Source organism: Sceloporus occidentalis, unplaced genomic scaffold (assembly GCF_023333645.1).
Source record: "Sceloporus occidentalis isolate IW3139 unplaced genomic scaffold, rSceOcc1.0.p SCAF_64, whole genome shotgun sequence".
NCBI classification, from domain to species: Eukaryota; Metazoa; Chordata; class Lepidosauria; order Squamata; family Phrynosomatidae; genus Sceloporus; species Sceloporus occidentalis.
The window spans coordinates 1,470,352-1,486,397 of record NW_028317044.1 but is presented as its reverse complement, the minus strand read 5'-3'; the positions used below and the strand labels follow the sequence as shown (position 1 = coordinate 1,486,397).

Genomic DNA, 16,046 nt, shown 5'->3' with positions numbered 1-16,046 from the left:
TTTCCCCAGTTCCGCAATTTTTTTCCGCCAAGCAGGCGATGGAAAGAGCCAATAAGAGCAGGACACTGAGGGGATGGACGGGTGGGATTTGTATGTATTCGCAGATGACCACTCGAAGAAACACAGTTACAGGTAAGCAACCTGTCCTTCTTCTTCGTGGTCTCTGCGAATCATACAAATGGGTTTAGACTGACAAGCTTAGGTATGCGGCGGAGGGAGTGTCCTGAGACCAAAGCTATGGTGAATCAAAGGTACATTTATTACAACAATAAACACCTTAAACCATAAAAGAAGTCAGTCTTTTGTTCTTGTAGAAACCAGACGTAGCAACAACATTGCTAAACCTGAGGAGGGGAGATAAGGTCGTGCAAGACCTATCCCATTAAAATTGTGCAAGCAACATTCTACAGAATGCAAACGAAAGACATTATATACACAAATGTTAAACACAACCATAGTAGTGCAATCAATGCAACCCTGAAACCAACACAGCCCTCCCAAAGGCAGCCTCCCGAATAGCTCTGGTGTCCAACCTATAATGTTTGATAAAAGTCAGAGGTTGGGACCAAATAGCAGCTTTGCAAACATCCTCCAAGGAAATCCCCGATAGGAATGCAGAGGATGCTGACACTGCCCTTGTGGAATGTGACCGAACCCCGCCAGGGAGAGGTTTGCCCAGGAGTTCATAGCAGAGGCGGATGGTACCGGCCACCCATTTGGAAAACCTCTGTGCAGACACGGGCAACCCCATTTTCGGTACCGAGTAGCATTGGAAAAGTCTCTCGGACCGACTGGAGGCCGCAGTTCTGTCCAGGTAAAACGCCAGCGCTCTCCTGACATCAAGAGAGTGCAGGGTCCGCTCCGCATCCGAAGTCGGGTTGGAAGCGAGGGTCGGCAACACAATGTCTTGACACATGTGGAAGGCAGACACAACTTTAGGCAAGAAAGTAATGTCTGTCCGAAGGACCACCTTGTCCTTGTGAAATCTCAGGAAGGGCTGATCCCTCCTTAAGGCACAGAGTTCGCCCGCACGGCGGGCAGAAGTGATGGCCACAAGAAAGGCGGTTTTCCAAGTCAATAGTCTCAAGTCCGCCGTGGCCATCGGCTCAAAGGGCTTGGATTGGAGCGCGGACAGTACCACCTCCAAGCTCCAAGCCGGAGCCGGTACCGACACAGGAGGATGCAAGTTGGCACACCCTTTAAGGAACCCTTTCACCAAAGGATCCCTAAAAAAAGAAGCCCTCCCCCCGAATTGGTACTTAGCACAGATGGCAGACAAATAGCACTTGATGGATGCGAGGGAGAGTCCCTCATCCAAGAGCGCCATCAAAAATTCCAGCACCACTGGAGTAGAAACTTGAACAGGAGACAAGCCCTTTCGATCCAAGAAGAGGCTGAACCGCTTCCATTTCAGGGCATAGGACCGCTGAGTAGAAGGTTTTCTTGCAGCCAGTATCACCGTCCTCACCGACTCCGGAAGGGCGGTTAGGGCTGTATCCTCCAGGCCACCAACGGTAGGTTCACGATGTCCGGGTGCAAGATCTGGCCGTCCTGGGTCGACAGCAGGTCGGGACGGAAGTCGAGGCGGAGGAAGCATCTCCTGGAGAGGTGGAGAAGGGATGCGAACCACGGCTGCCTGGGCCACCACGGAGTGATCAGGATCGCATGGGAACGGTCCGCTGTCATCTTGGACACCACCCTGGTGATGAGAGGGAAGGGAGGAAAGGCGTACAGCAGCTCTCCCGTCCAAAGGAAGGCGAACGCGTCTCCGAGAGATCCGTCCATGTGCCTTCTGGAGCAGAACTGGGGACAGTGGCTGTTCCACTCGGTCGCGAAGAGGTCGATCCGGGGGGTTCCCCACCGCTCGAACAGGTCGCTGACCGTCTCCGGATGGAGCCTCCACTCGTGGCACACCGAAGAGGATCTGCTTAGGCGATCTGCCAACTCGTTGTCCTCTCCTGGGAGATGAATCGCCTGGAGGAGCACCTGTCTCTGGATGCACCAGTCCCAGATGCGAAGAGTGATCTCGAGCAGGGTCCTGGACTTGGTGCCTCCTTGCTTGTTGATGTAATACATCACGGTAGTATTGTCCGTCCTGAGGAGGACCACTTTGCCTGTGACAGTGAACTCGAATGCCCTCAGAGCCTTCTCGACTGCGAGCATCTCTAGCGCATTGATGTGGAGACGTTTGTCTTGTGTCGACCACTTGTCCTTGACCACCAGGTCGAGCAGATGGGCGCCCCAGCCCTCCAGAGAGGCATCGGTTGTCAGAGTCAATTGAGGTTGAGGTTGATGAAAGGGCATCCCGACACAGACGTTGTGATCGTCCAACCACCATCTTAGGGAAGCGGCCACCGGCCTCGGTACCGTGAGCCACTTTGACGGAGGGTCTTCCATCGGAGAGAAGACTGAGAGGAACCAGGACTGCAGCGGGCGCAAGCGAAGCCGTGCCCACGGTGTCACGAAGGTCGTTGACGCCATGTGTCCCAGGGCAACTTGGACATCCCTGGCCCTCACCCTTCTGTGGGAAATGAAAGGTTTCAGTGATGCCACTAGTGTTTGGAAGCGGTCCGCGGGAAGAAAAGCGGAGCATCTTTCGGAGTCGAGGATGGCTCCGATGAACTTGGCTTGCCTGGCCGGAATGAAGTGGGACTTTTCCTTGTTGACGACCAAGCCGAGAGAGTCTAACAGGCGCAAGGCGAATGAGATTGCCTCTCGGAGATCCTGTTGAGAATCGGCGACAAATAGCCAGTCGTCCAGATAGGGGAAGACCCTGTAGCCTCTTTGGTGAAGGTATGCCACCACCGGAGCCATGCACTTTGTAAAGACCCGTGGGGCCGTGGCCAGGCCGAAGGGGAGCACGTTGTAGTGATATGCGGTGGAGCCGACGGCGAAGGCGAGGAATCTCCTGTGGGACTCCCGAATTCCAATGTGGAAGTAGGCGTCCTTCAAGTCGACCGTTGCGAACCACAAGCCCTGGTATAGAAGAGGCAAAATGGAAGCCAAAGTTACCATCCGGAACCGGCGATATTCGAGGAAGAGGTTCAACTGTCTTAAATCCAAAATGGGTCTGATGCCGCCGTCTGCCTTCGGTACCGTGAAGTACCTGGAGAAAAAGGCTCTGGAACAGTGTTCGGGGGGTAATAGAGAGATCGCCCCTTTGAGGAGCAAAGCGCGCACTTCGTCGAGAAGGGTGTCCGAGGGGGGGGTGGAAATGAAAGCTCCGGTGGGCGGGAGCTCTTCGAACTCGAGGGCGTAGCCCCTACAGACAATGTCTAGTACCCAGGAGTCAGAACAAATAGAGGCCCAAGCGTTGGTAAAGGGCCTAAGGATGTTCAGAAAATACAGAGGGGAGGCGAAGTGCGCAGGAGGTTTTCATGCCCTCTTCTTGCCTTGGTCGGGGTCTTGCCGGCGGTTTTTACGGTACCGGGAAGACTGGTTACGGCGGCCAGATGATGAAGAGGACTGGGATGGGTACCTCTGGCGCTGGGGGCCCTGTTGATGAAACTGGCGGTCCTGATAGGAGGACCTATGAAATTGGCCCTGTTGCTGCTGCCAAGGGCGAAATCGCCTGCGGAAAGGAGATGGAACGGGGGCCGACATACCGTGTTTTTTTGCCGCCGCCTTCAGCCTGAACTTACGATTAAGCTTATCGTCCGTCTCGGCATGGAACAGGCCTGAGTCATCGATGGGCATGTCCTCAATCGTGGCTCTAACGCTGGAGTTGAGGTCCGAACCCCTCAACCAGGCGTGTCTCCTCAGGGCGAGTGATGCTGCCATGGCTCTGCCCGAACACTCAACGACATTCCTGGACGCCGTGATGAGCCAGGCGCCAATGGAATGGGCTTCATCCCTGATTTCGGTCAAAGTCCGTTGGATCCCATCCGGGACGTCCGGCACAATCGGGGAGATGCCCTCCATTAGGGTTTGGACGTAGGCGCCCATACAGGCAGTGTAGTTGGTCGCCTTCACCGCCAGTGCAGCCGCTGCGTACGCCTTCCTAGCCAGGGCATCAATCTTCCTGGCCTCCTTATCCATAGGCAACGCCGCCTGACGCTGAGTAGATACCTGCTGGGAGCCCTCGACGATGGCCGAATTCTGGCGAGGATGTGAGGTCAGCCATGGTGAGTTCGGAGCCGAAACCCTGTAGAGGGACTCGATCTTACGCGGCGGGCCAAGGAGCGAAGAGGGAGCATCCCAGGAGCGTTTGACCAAAGTCTCCAGAGACGGCAGGAATGGCACGGAGGGTGTCGCATGGACCCGACCCCTTACCCTGCGCTCAACCGGGTCCCTGGCTTCCTCTTCAGGGTATGAGAGCTCGATGTCCAGAGCCCTGGACATCTTGATGACATGCTCCGCAAAAGATCTGACATCATCCGTCGGGGAGGCTACCTCCGGGTGATGCAGAAATTGAGGGGAATCACGAGCTAACTCTTCATCCCCCGAGGCGATATCAGAGCCGACGGGTTCCGGTTCGGAGTCAGACGAAAGCAGGTCGACAGCAGGCACAGGTCTGGCATGTGTAGAAGGCCGGGTCACGGGTAATCGGGAGGCAGCGGAGGAAGGTCCCGGTCGGTCGGCCCGTTCTTCGGGTCGGTGTCGATCGTGGCCACGAGCACGGTCTTGCTTCCGGGTGGGGTCCCGAACCGACGGAGGTTTAGCCAAGGCGACCTCTCTCGGGACCGGCAAAAAGAATTGGTCAGTCTCCGAATCGTAAAAGTAAGTCACATCATCGGGCTCCCGGGCCGGTGAACGCGGAGCAGGCGAAGGAGACCTCGCTGGAAGGTCACAAGGGTCCTCATCCTCCGAAAGAATAAATGGAAGAGCCGTCGAAGATGACGGATCTTGGACCAGGGAGGATTGGACAGCGGCCCCACGGTCATGGTCACGATCCCGCACAGGAGAGTGGACCTCAACGGACGGCGTGGCGAGGGATGCAATCGGCACCGGAGAGTCGGGACGGGGGCGGTCCCGAAGCTGGTCCTGATGCTGGGCCTTGCGGGGCCGAGAAGTCTCCTTGGGTAAGGCCAGTCTCTTGGATGGAGACCCTGACTTGGAACTCGGGTGACCAGTAGATGACTTGGCCTTTTTGGGGGAGGCAGAGGTCGCAGCTGGGACCGATGAATGCCTCTTCTTGCCCGACTTAGGACGAGCAGGTGCATCCGGGGGAAAAAAGAGAATTGGTGACTCCGAAATTCTAGCCACCTGCCCAGCTCCATCCTTTTTCCCGGAGGAAGGCTCCTTCGGGCCCGAGGCATCGGGTTCGGAGGCGGCCCGCCTCGAAACGGAGTCATCCGGCTCGGAGGGCTTGGAACGGCCAGATGAGCCCGACTTGGACTTGGACTTCTTGGAGCTAGACGAAGTCGCCGAAGCCGCCTTATGGGACCTGTGGTCGGAGGACGCTCGGTGGGATGACCCCGACGGCTCGGAGGGGGCTCCTTCTTCGCGAGGTGGAGCAGAGGTGGCAGCAGAGCCCAAGGAACCCGATTTATGAGGGTGTTTAGCGGGCTTGGAGGTGGCACTGGGCTTAGTGGAGCCATGGGCCACAAGGGGTGCGGCGTCGGAAACCCCCGAATCCAGCACCAGCGAAGTAGAGGGAGGTGCACTGGCCGGACCATCACGGGCCGAAAGAGAAGGAGCCACGGAAGAGGTCGAGGGGGCCGAGGTAGGCCGAGGGTTCCCCTCCCGAATCTTGCCCTGGGCTATGGCGGACGTCAGCCGCGATTCCCGGTTCTTTCGGGCTTGGGAAGACATAGACTTACAGAGGCTGCAAGCCCTGGGGTCGTGGTCCCGGCCGAGACACAGCAGGCAAGAAGAATGCGGGTCCTGTACAGGAACTTTTCCTCCACAGACGTCGCATTTTTTGAACGGAGGAGACATCGTTAGTCGAAGTCGACGAGCCAAAACGAGATCCGAAATTCAATCGAAGTAGACGGTCCGAGGTCAAAAGCACGGGGGAAGAAGAGAAGCCAAAATCCAGAAAAACAGTCCGAGTCAAATAGAACCAGTGATCCAACAAGCTAGCAAGAGCGAAGTTCCAAACAGCAACCAGCACGGCGGAAAAAAGGAACTGGGGAAAGAGCGGGAAGACAGGGGCCTTATAACGGGTGGGCGGAGTTACCGCCAAAAAGTTTCTATATGTTGCAAAGTTAACTTTGCCCAGTGATTCTAGAAGTTTCCGAACAGCACTGCGCAGGCGCAGTGAAACCCATTTGTATGATTCGCAGAGACCACGAAGAAGAAGCAGCCTGGCAAAAAGGACTATTCCGAGCTCTCCTGAGAGTTACTCCTGAAAGAGGTCTTAAATATTCAATGACTCAGCCTGGTCTATTTCAGTCCTGACCGACGTGGTTTCTCTCTCCTTCTCTGCAGCCACATTGCCCTGGATGATGGATTATAACACGCAGTTTTCTCCGTTTGCTGGGCTGCCAAGCACTCCGAATCTAAATCACTGTCAGCCCAGGAAGCGGAGGAGCGTGAACAATGGAGGGGATCTCTCCTCTCAAGTGGGCAGAAAGCAGAGTTACAGCTTGCCTGGTGGGACCATGGCATCCGTCAGGAAGGTAACACATGGCACCAGGGACCCAAAAGAAAACGCAAACCAAGAGGCACCCAGCCGGTGTCAGTGCACCTCCTTTGCTTTTTAAAAGAAGCCAAAAAGGAGTCAGGGTCAGCAAGGCAGTGACTCCAGTTCACGTTTGAAATATATCTATCTATACATGGTGCTACAATGCTTCTGAGGTCCTCTCTTCCTACTTCTTCCAAGCAGAAGGAGACCTCCTGAGAGCACCTCTCCTGCTAGCCACCCACTGATGTGAATTTCCCTTTTATAGCAATGCAATGGGACCTTGGCCATAGCGAACTGATATAAATTCAACCTAGACAGTGAGTAAATCAAAACAGTTAGAGTTCCTGCACCTTGGATCACAACAGAGACTGCAGACAAGAAGTCAGAAGGAGACTAGATATGGGAAGAGCAGCCATGAAAGAACCAGACAAGATCCTAAAGAGTAAAGATATATACAACTGAGTGCTAAAGTTAGACACGTCCAAGTAATTGTATTCACCATTACCATGTGAAAACTGGACAGCGAAGCAGGCAGAGAAAAAGAAAAGAAATTCATCTGAGATGTGGTGAAGAGTGCTGAGGATATCATGGATGGCCAAAAAGACTCAGACATGAGTCCTCAAACAGATAAAGAGAACACCTCTCTAGGGATTTCTAGGTCCTCCAGCACAACTCTGTCGTCAACATCTGCAACGATAGAATCACTTTGGAGGACCTATAAATGTCCAGATAAGAGTTTGGGAATCTCTAGGTCCTCCAGCATGACTCTATGGTCAATGTCTAGATTAAGTACGTCTCTGAAGCGGAACATTTCAGACTGAAAGAGGTCCTCACCCTTGAGAGAGATAATCAATCGAAATCGATCGATCAATAGAACCAGTGTGGTGTTATGGTTTGACTGTTGGACTACAAGGAGGCCAGGGTTCGATTTCCCGCTCTGGGTAACCTTGGGCAAGTTACGCAATTTCAGCCGCAGAAAACACAGTGCGTCCATGCTGGTCTTCACCTTTGGGTCGCCATAAGCTGGAAGTGACTTGAAGGCACGCAACAATATACACACGAACACACCATATGAAGGGATACAGTCAAATGGACCCACACTCTGCTCGCAGGGCAACCGGTCTCTACTCACATGTGGCGTCCATGCTGGTCTTCACGGGTGAGCACACCCTCCTTCTCCATCAGCATTTGCCGGAAGGTCCCAACCTTCTGCCGGATCTCCTCTTCAGAATACCTGGAACGCGAGACAAAGGAGAAAGGGAAAGAGAGGGAAAGATAATCAGGGTCGGTTTCTTTCCCATAGCTTTGCTCCACATACATGAGTCCATTTTGAAGTTCTCTGTGCTCCTTACACTGAATGGTCAAAGATGGGCTTTAATGTAAAGGCTCATCTTTGGGTCACCATAAGTCAGAAATGACCTGAAGGCACACAACAACCACAACTTGGGAGTTTATCACACGGGGGGAAATTGGAAGTTTAAACAGGGATTATCCCATAAACATTATGCAATTGCTATTAAAATGCGATTAAGATTTTCACACATCGTCCCGGAAATAACCAGGGAATAGCCAGGCAATAAACAGCAGCAAATCATTCACTCGCTGCTGTTTATTGCCTGGTTATTCCCAGGATAATGACACTTTGATCTCTTTTCATCGCAACGTCATGTGAAAACCTTTGCCACTATTGCGCCATTTGCCTGGGATATTCCCGGGAATAATGGCAGTTTAATGGCCACGTCGTACAAAAATCTTAATCGCGAATGCATGACTTTCATGCAATCATCCCCGTTTAAACTTCAAATCTTGTGATGGTCCAAAAAAGGTCCCTTTGTCCATAAGAACAGCTGAGAAAGATGGGAGAAGTTGTAAGCAGAGGAAAACCAAAGAAAACCGAATGGGAACCCGAAAGAAAAACTCCTCTCAGGGCGACGTATTTTATCCCTCGAATGTGCCCTTGTTGACAAATGGCCACTTTGGCTTCCCTTTGTGACGGACTGAAAAGCCCCAAACGAGTATTTATGAGACAATTTCGGCCAGGCTTTTGTGGCCTCCGCAGCCCATTAACGCTGAGTTATAGGGCCAGGTGTTGGAGTGGGTCTGGGTCAACACCTCCTTGATTTATATTTCTATCCCCTCCTCACATGTTTCTTTCCTTTTTGCTATAACTAAATAAACCCTCCAAGCAGACATGTTGCTTTCATGCGCCGCCGACACCGACTGACCCCTGTAAAGATCTGAAAGAACTGTATTACCTTAGGCAACTCTTTGAGATATGTAGTTTCACAAGGTCTTTAGCCTTCTCTGCCAGAGTGCCAGTGTCTCACCAAGCTACAAATCATAGGACACTGTAGGATGGAGCCATGGCTGTTATGAGTGGCGTCAAGCTGCCTTAATAATAATATTAATAATAATAATAAGTTTAATTTATATCCCACCTCTCCAAAAAACAAAAAGGATCGAGGTGGGTTACAACATAGAGCAAAGTACATAGGTATTTACATAAATCAGTGCTTAAATCCCCTTATCGATGACCTTAAACTAACCCACAAAAGCAACATTATAATAAAGCAAGTAAAATCAGATTAAAATAATCTTATTTCGAGCAGGATGCTGAATGTCTATTTGAGCAATGGGTTTCTTCAACCGCTCCTAGACTACATGGCCATGCTCTAGAAGGCTTTTCGGGCTACATGTCCATGTTCTAAAAGGGTTTATTCCTGAGGTTTCGACAGCAGCATCTGAAATAATAATAATAATTCTTATTATTATTTAAAGCCTAGGCTAAAACCTTGCCCTCTGCTCCAGAGCGCCCATCCGTTGTACATATGCGGAGGGGGATTAATTCTCGCTTGGCATTTAGGCTGTGCCTCACGATCCTGCAAAACGCCGAGTGTTTCTTCTGGTTTTCTGGCCCCTTGGGAGCATCCCGGGGTGCGCGCGGGTGCTCAAGTAATGAGGGCATCAATAATTCCTTTTCATCTGGCTTCAAACGATGCGCAGCCACATGTTCGGAGCGGCACAGAGTTGACTCATTGTGGGAGAGAGCACGGCTTGAACATGTACGCCACGGGGAGGGAAAGAGACAGGGAATGATAGTTACTTTTTCGATCCCCGCACAATGATGGGAGTTGACGCTCCTAAAAAATGGTAGTTTTTCTGAGAGATATAGTATCCAAGCCAATGAAAAATTCCATTCTCATTTTATGTTGATTTCCAAAGACTTCCTTCTTTAGAGGTCTTTAAACAGAGGCTGGATAGACATCTGTCGGGGATGCTTTAATTGAGAGTCCCTGCATGGCAGAATGGGGTTGGACTGGATGGCCCTTGGAGTCTCTTCCGACTCTATGATTCTATGATCTTCGCTGCGGTGTCCAACCGTAGAAGGCTAAAAGGTTGCCTCAGTCCCCCCAGAGGCCTGTAGTGAACATGGGAGCGTTTTCACCATTCTGGGATCCATCCTGGGCCATTTTAGGCGTAGGTCAACCAAAATCTACCCTCTTGTAATATCTTTGCCATTGGACCTGAGCAGACATCACCTGCATATGGAGGCTTCATTCGTGAAGTTGAAGGCTTTCATGGACGGCGTCCATAGCTATTTGTGGGTTTTGCAGGCTCTGTGGCCATGTTCTAGAAGACATTTTGCCAGCATCCATGGCTAGCATCTTCGGAGGTGTCATTCGACCATCACAATCAACAGTCTATGGCAGATTGATCCTGGAGGATTCTCTGATTTTTTCCCCTTCCTACTCAAGCTCTGGTGAAAAAGCAAAATAAAACAAATTCCACAGTAGAGAAAAGCCTGTTAAGTTGCAGCGCATGGCGAGAAAATCTCGGCCCGCGCTTCCTCCTGTCTCTCTCTCTCTCCATGCCGTCTCTCTGAAGCGTCGCATGGGGAAGGCACCCGCAACATGAAAACAATCTGTGGCTTTGGAGATGCTTCAGGACGGTTGTCAGATAAAAGGGAGCTGGCGAAGCGCGGAAAGGAAGGGAAGGCAGGAAGGAACAGGCTTGTGAAAGCGTCGCCTTTTGAAATATACATCAAAATTCCTCGGCTGTAAGGCAGAAGGAGAGAAAACTCTGACTACAGAAGGAGGAGGCGCCTTGTGAGTCCCGGAAGAGCGAGGACATTGGAAAGGCTTGGTTTAAAGGCGCTGGGAAGACCTGCGTTCAAATTTTACCTTGACCACGAAGGAAGGCCTTATGATCCGTTTCAGCTTCTTCCACATGTGCATCTAATGGTATCTCCAAAGCAAATGGGAATACCACTTATATTTCATGACATAGATTATATGGTGAGATTCGTTTTAGAACTAAACAATGGTATCTATATAAACTCTATCTGGGCTTCGCAATGTCTTTCTGGCCTGTGTTACTTGAATCATTACAATTGCTCGCTTCTGTTACCCCTGTTCTTTATAATGTATAGGTTCAGTATATTTTAGATGCATAGGGACCTTGTTATCTGCTGGGGTTTGGTTCCAGGAGCATTCGTGGATAACAAAATCCATGGACGCTCAAGTCCCATTAAATATAATAGCAGAGCAGAATAGTGTTCCTTATATAAAAGGGAAAATCAAGGTTTGCCATTTGGAATTTATACTTTTTTGGGAATATTTTCTAGCCATGCATGCTTGAATCCGTGAATAAAAAATCCGTGGATAAGGAGGGCCGACCGTATATAACTAGATAACTATTTGCAAGATGTTTTGAAAGGGAAAACAAATCAGTCTCACGTGGAACAGAGGAACTGATGGGGGGAAAGAAGATAGATATTTGCCATAGCGCATTATGCATGCCGGACGTCATCGGACTGGGCATAGAAAACAGAGCAGATGGCCCCTTTTCTCATTAGCCTCAGTGGTTCTCCTTATTTATTTATTTCCAGATGGAGTTCTTGAGGAAGGAGATAAAAAAGGAGGCAACGCTGAATCATAAAGCATGCAGGAGAAGGAGCCGCTTTCTCCCTGGCACTCTGTGGGGAGTAGCTATGCTCAGCACATCAATGCAGTGCATCACCAATTAAATCCACCACATCCTGCCCAGCGCCTGCTGTGGACTTGCCTGCTGGCCTCTTTTTCTTCCTGCTCTAAGGAAGCCTTGCGTTTTTTTTAACTGCAAGTGTGCAGTGTTTGTGCGCACACCTGTGTGCGGAGAATCTAACCCCAGACCTCTGAATCCATCTGCGTGAAACAATGGGGTGAGCTAAAGACAATGGCGACCTCGCCACAGCATCGTGTAAATATCCAGCAGCAATGTTGCGAATACCAATGTAGTGCAACCTCTGTGGATCAGCGGTTAATACGCATGACTGAAACCCCCCTGTGCAATTGCAATGCAGGAATGCACAATATATAGGGACAACGTGCAACCACACCCCATGTTCTGCAAAAACAATGGTCTCACATGTGTAGCTCTGCTTATGCTGGATATGACCTCTACGCATTGTCCAAAAACCTTACCAAGGATCTTGCATTTTTTAAATCCTGTTTTATACCAGGCGCTCATGATGCATGGGGGCATGCTGTATACTGTGCATGACAGATACCAATAATCTCCTATATTATGCTCAATATACAATGTGAAACTGCAGTGGAGCACTGTAACACACAATGCACAATGTCCAGTTGCAACGTACAAAGCACAGAGGAACGTGGAGTCTGCCCACCTTTGCTTCCACTGTTTCAGTAGAGCACTTCCATTGTGCAATGGTGACTTTTGGGTCTGTCCCTAAATGGATGCCTGTATGTGTGTGTTTGCATGCACACAAGCACGCAATCTGTGTGCAGGAGGTTGGCGCATCAAGGGACAAATGAGTCAGAGGGATTTCCACGCCGAAGATCCGGGCAGCAGAAGGCTGCTCAGCAGGCGGCAGAGAGCCGGAGGAGGGGGAAACATGATATAATCTCCTCCAAACCCATTCAGAGAAAGGGAATCAGATGCTTTCAACTGGACTGTCTTCAAATCCTTCTCCTTTAGCAACTGTCCTCAGAGGCCTATCTCATGGGATTGCCTTCTCTTTCGTGGAAAAGGAGGTCTGCGTTCCAGTCTACCCAGTTGAAAAAAGTGGCTTACTGGAAGGAGGCGGGAAGGAATTGCCTACCAGCCCACTGTCTCGATTTGGTAGGGACACTCTGTCATCCCACCTTTTTGGCTGGTTTGTTTTTATTTAATGCTCTTAGGTCATACAGAATATCCTGAAAGGCACATGCATCTTCTAGAACAAGGGTAAGCGCGCACCAGTTGCTGGAGGGTCATCTGTTGCTCATTGAACCCAGTGACTTTGGTGCCTCCCATGTCGGTGGGGAGATAGATCCATTCCAAGTTCTCACTAGCTTTAAAGGAGGTATCCTTGATTTAGGAATTGGGTGGAGACATTTAATGCCCGGCTTAAAACATGGAGTGGAATCACTGCCCCACTACTATGGAAGTCGCCAGCCACCATGGCTTGAACCTCAGCAGATGGTGACAGCGCATCTTGTGCTACATCACAAGTGACCAGAAGTGATCTTCTGGATTACAGGAACCAATGTTTGGTCACTTTTAATGGCCTTTCATGCTGTTTTGGAGCACTCACCCAAGCCTGTTTTTCCCTAGAATGTGCAAGGGGAGCATATGGCAGTGTTGGAAGGAAAATAATACTGCATAGGACTTTTCACATGCTGCGTCCAAGTTGTGTAGGGATCCCTAAAAACTTCAGGTGGCCCACGGCACACGCAGGGACCCCAAGGGCCACACTGGGGCCACATGCATCTGAAGATGCAGGCTCAAGTCTATGAAAGATCATGCTCCCAACTTCTTTCTCTCAATTAGTCTCATAGGTGCTGTACGATCCCTTTGCAGGCTGCCTTTCCAGACTAACATGGTTATGACTTTGAATTAGCCCTGAACATGTTCATCCCTCTGGAGATCTCTTTTAAAGCTAGAAAAACCTGGAGTAGATATGGAAGCCTCCACTGCACCACAAGAATGCCTGCCCTTTCGACATTATATTTATGCTTGGTTGCAAGGCTTACTCCCATCTAGCTTCTGGTTACTTAGTTAGCCAGTCCAAAGGCGAAACAAATTAAAATTACCAGCTTGGTAGATGAAGGGAATGCTGTGGATATAGTATATCTTGATTTCAGTAAGGCCTTTGACAAGGTTTCCCATGACATTCTTGCAAACAAGCTTGTAAAATGTGGGCTAGACAAAGGAACTGTTAAATGGATCTGTAATTGGTTGACCGGCCGAAGCCAAAGGGTGCTCAACAATGGCTCCTTTTCATCCTGGAGAGAAGTGACCAGTGGGGTCCCACAGGGCTCTGTCCTGGGCCCAGTGCTATTCAACATCTTTATCAATGACCTGGATGACAGAATTGGGAGCATACTTATCAAATTTGCAGATGACACCAAATTAGGGGGAATAGCTAATACCCCAGAGGACAGGATCAAGATTCAAAATGACCTGAATAGACTAGAAAGCTGGGCCAAAGCTAACAAAATGAAATTCAACACAGAGAAATGTAAGGTATTGCACTTAGGGCGGAAAAATAAAATGCACAGATATAGGATGGGTGACACCTGGCTGAATGAAACTACGTGTGAAAGGGATCTAGGAGTCCAAGTAGACCACAAGTTGAACATGAGTGAACAGTGTGATGCGGCAGCTAAAAAGGCCAATGCTATTTTAGGCTGCATCAATAGAAGTATAGTGTCTAGATCAAGAGAAGTAATAGTGCCACTGTATTCTGCTTTGGTCAGGCCCCACCTAGAATATTGTATCCAGTTCTGGGCGCCACAATTCATAAAGGACATTGAGAAACTGAAGCGTGTCCAAAGGAGGGCGACAAAAATGGTGAAGGGTCTGGAGACCATGCCCTATGAGGAACGACTTAGGGAGCTGGGGATGTTTAGCCTGGAGAAGAGAAGGTTAAGAGGTGATATGATAGCCCTGTTTAAATATTTGAAAGGATGTCATATTGAGGAGGGAGCAAGCTTGTTTTCTGCTGCTCCAGAGAACAGGACCCGGAACAATGGATGCAAGCTACAGGAAAAGAGATTCCACTTGAACATTAGGAGGAACTTCCTGACAGTAAGGGCTGTTCGTCAGTGGAATGCACTTCCTCGGAAGGTGATAGAGTCTCCTTCCTTGGAGGTCTTTAAACAGAGGCTGGATGGCCATCTGTCAGGGATGCTTTGATTTGGATTTTCTGCATGGCAGGGGGTTGGACTGGATGGCCCTAGTGGTCTCTTCCAACTCTATGATTCTATGATTCTATGAACTGCCACGGCTCAGTGCTATGGAATTCTGGGACTGGAAGTTTTGCGAGATACAGTCGGCCCTCCATAGCCACGGATTCCTTATCGATGGATTCAACCATCCACGGTTTGAAAATTCAACCATCCACGGTTTGAAACTATTTTAAAGCGTATATAAATTCCCACAGGCAACCTTTGAATTTGGCATTTTACATAAGGGGCAGCATTTCCCAAAGCCATTGTATTTCATGGGATTTGAGCATCCACAGATTTTGGTCCTGGAACCAAACCTCAGCAGACACCATGGACTCACTTTGTTTAGTCTTCTCTTTAAGAGAGCTGTGGCGCTACTACAAACTACAAATCCCCATAGCATGGACCCATGATGTCAAAGTGTGTTACCTCCGCAGTGCGGATTCAGCCTCCGTGTTTTAGTTCACCGTTTTAAAGGAGCTGGCCAAGCTGCGCAACTCTGGTCCTCAATGTGTTCAGTGCCCCAGAAAGTTCCTTTATTCTAGTCAAAACCTGGGATAGATCCACCACCCCTGTGACATGGAAGTGAGCAGCCAACACCGAGACATGTCTCATGTCCCAAAGTAAGTAACTCACCCTTGTTCCTCCATCATCTCTTGCAGCTCCATGCATTTCAGCTCCACCCGCCTTTTGCGTTCGTGGTCCAGGATCTCCCGGTGGGCCTTCTTCACCAGGCCAGACTCCACCAGTCTCACCTCTTCCTCTGGTTTGTGCCAAGTGCCCGAGGCGCTGGGTTGGGAGAAGCCATTGGCAGCCTCCTGAGGAGAAGGCATCTTGGCGCCGTTGTTGCAGGCAGACATGCAGGCTGGGAGATGTGGGGAAGCAACGGGGAATGCGCCAGGGTCTGTCCCTTTGCGTGGCCCTTGTCAGAGACTGGAACAGAGAAGAGAAAAAGCACACACATGTTTATTTCTATACCCCTTACTTTGTTGTTGTTGTGTGACTTTGTTTCCAACTTATGTTAACCCTAAGGTGAAGCTATCATAGGGTTTTCTTGCCAAGGTTTGTCCAAAGGAGGTTGGCCATTGCCGTTTTCTGAGTCTGAGAGAGTCTGACTTGCCCAAGATCACTCAGTGGGTTTCAGGGTTGAGCAGGGAATCGAACCCAGGTCTCCAGACCTGTTTGGTCTGAAATAAAACCTGAAGTGGATTCACTGCCCCACTGATGTGGGAAGCATCCGGCAGCAACTCTATTCTTGTCTGTGC

The 16,046-nt window shown here is 50.1% G+C and overlaps 1 protein-coding gene across 4 annotated transcripts in view; it reads right to left on the bottom strand.

The window, feature by feature from the left end:
* The window catches only part of SRRM3 (serine/arginine repetitive matrix 3), an 89,232-nt gene that overhangs the window by 31,466 nt on the left and 41,720 nt on the right, over positions 1-16,046 (bottom strand). For all 4 annotated transcript variants that reach the window (XM_089493259.1, XM_089493258.1, XM_089493260.1 and 1 more), the window contains 2 exons: positions 15,418-15,714; positions 7,701-7,802 (listed from right to left, as the gene is read on the bottom strand). In XM_089493259.1, the coding sequence (XP_089349385.1) occupies positions 7,701-7,802; positions 15,418-15,641 (326 nt within the window). In that variant the 5' untranslated portion in view covers positions 15,642-15,714. The remainder of the gene's footprint in view (positions 1-7,700; positions 7,803-15,417; positions 15,715-16,046) is intronic.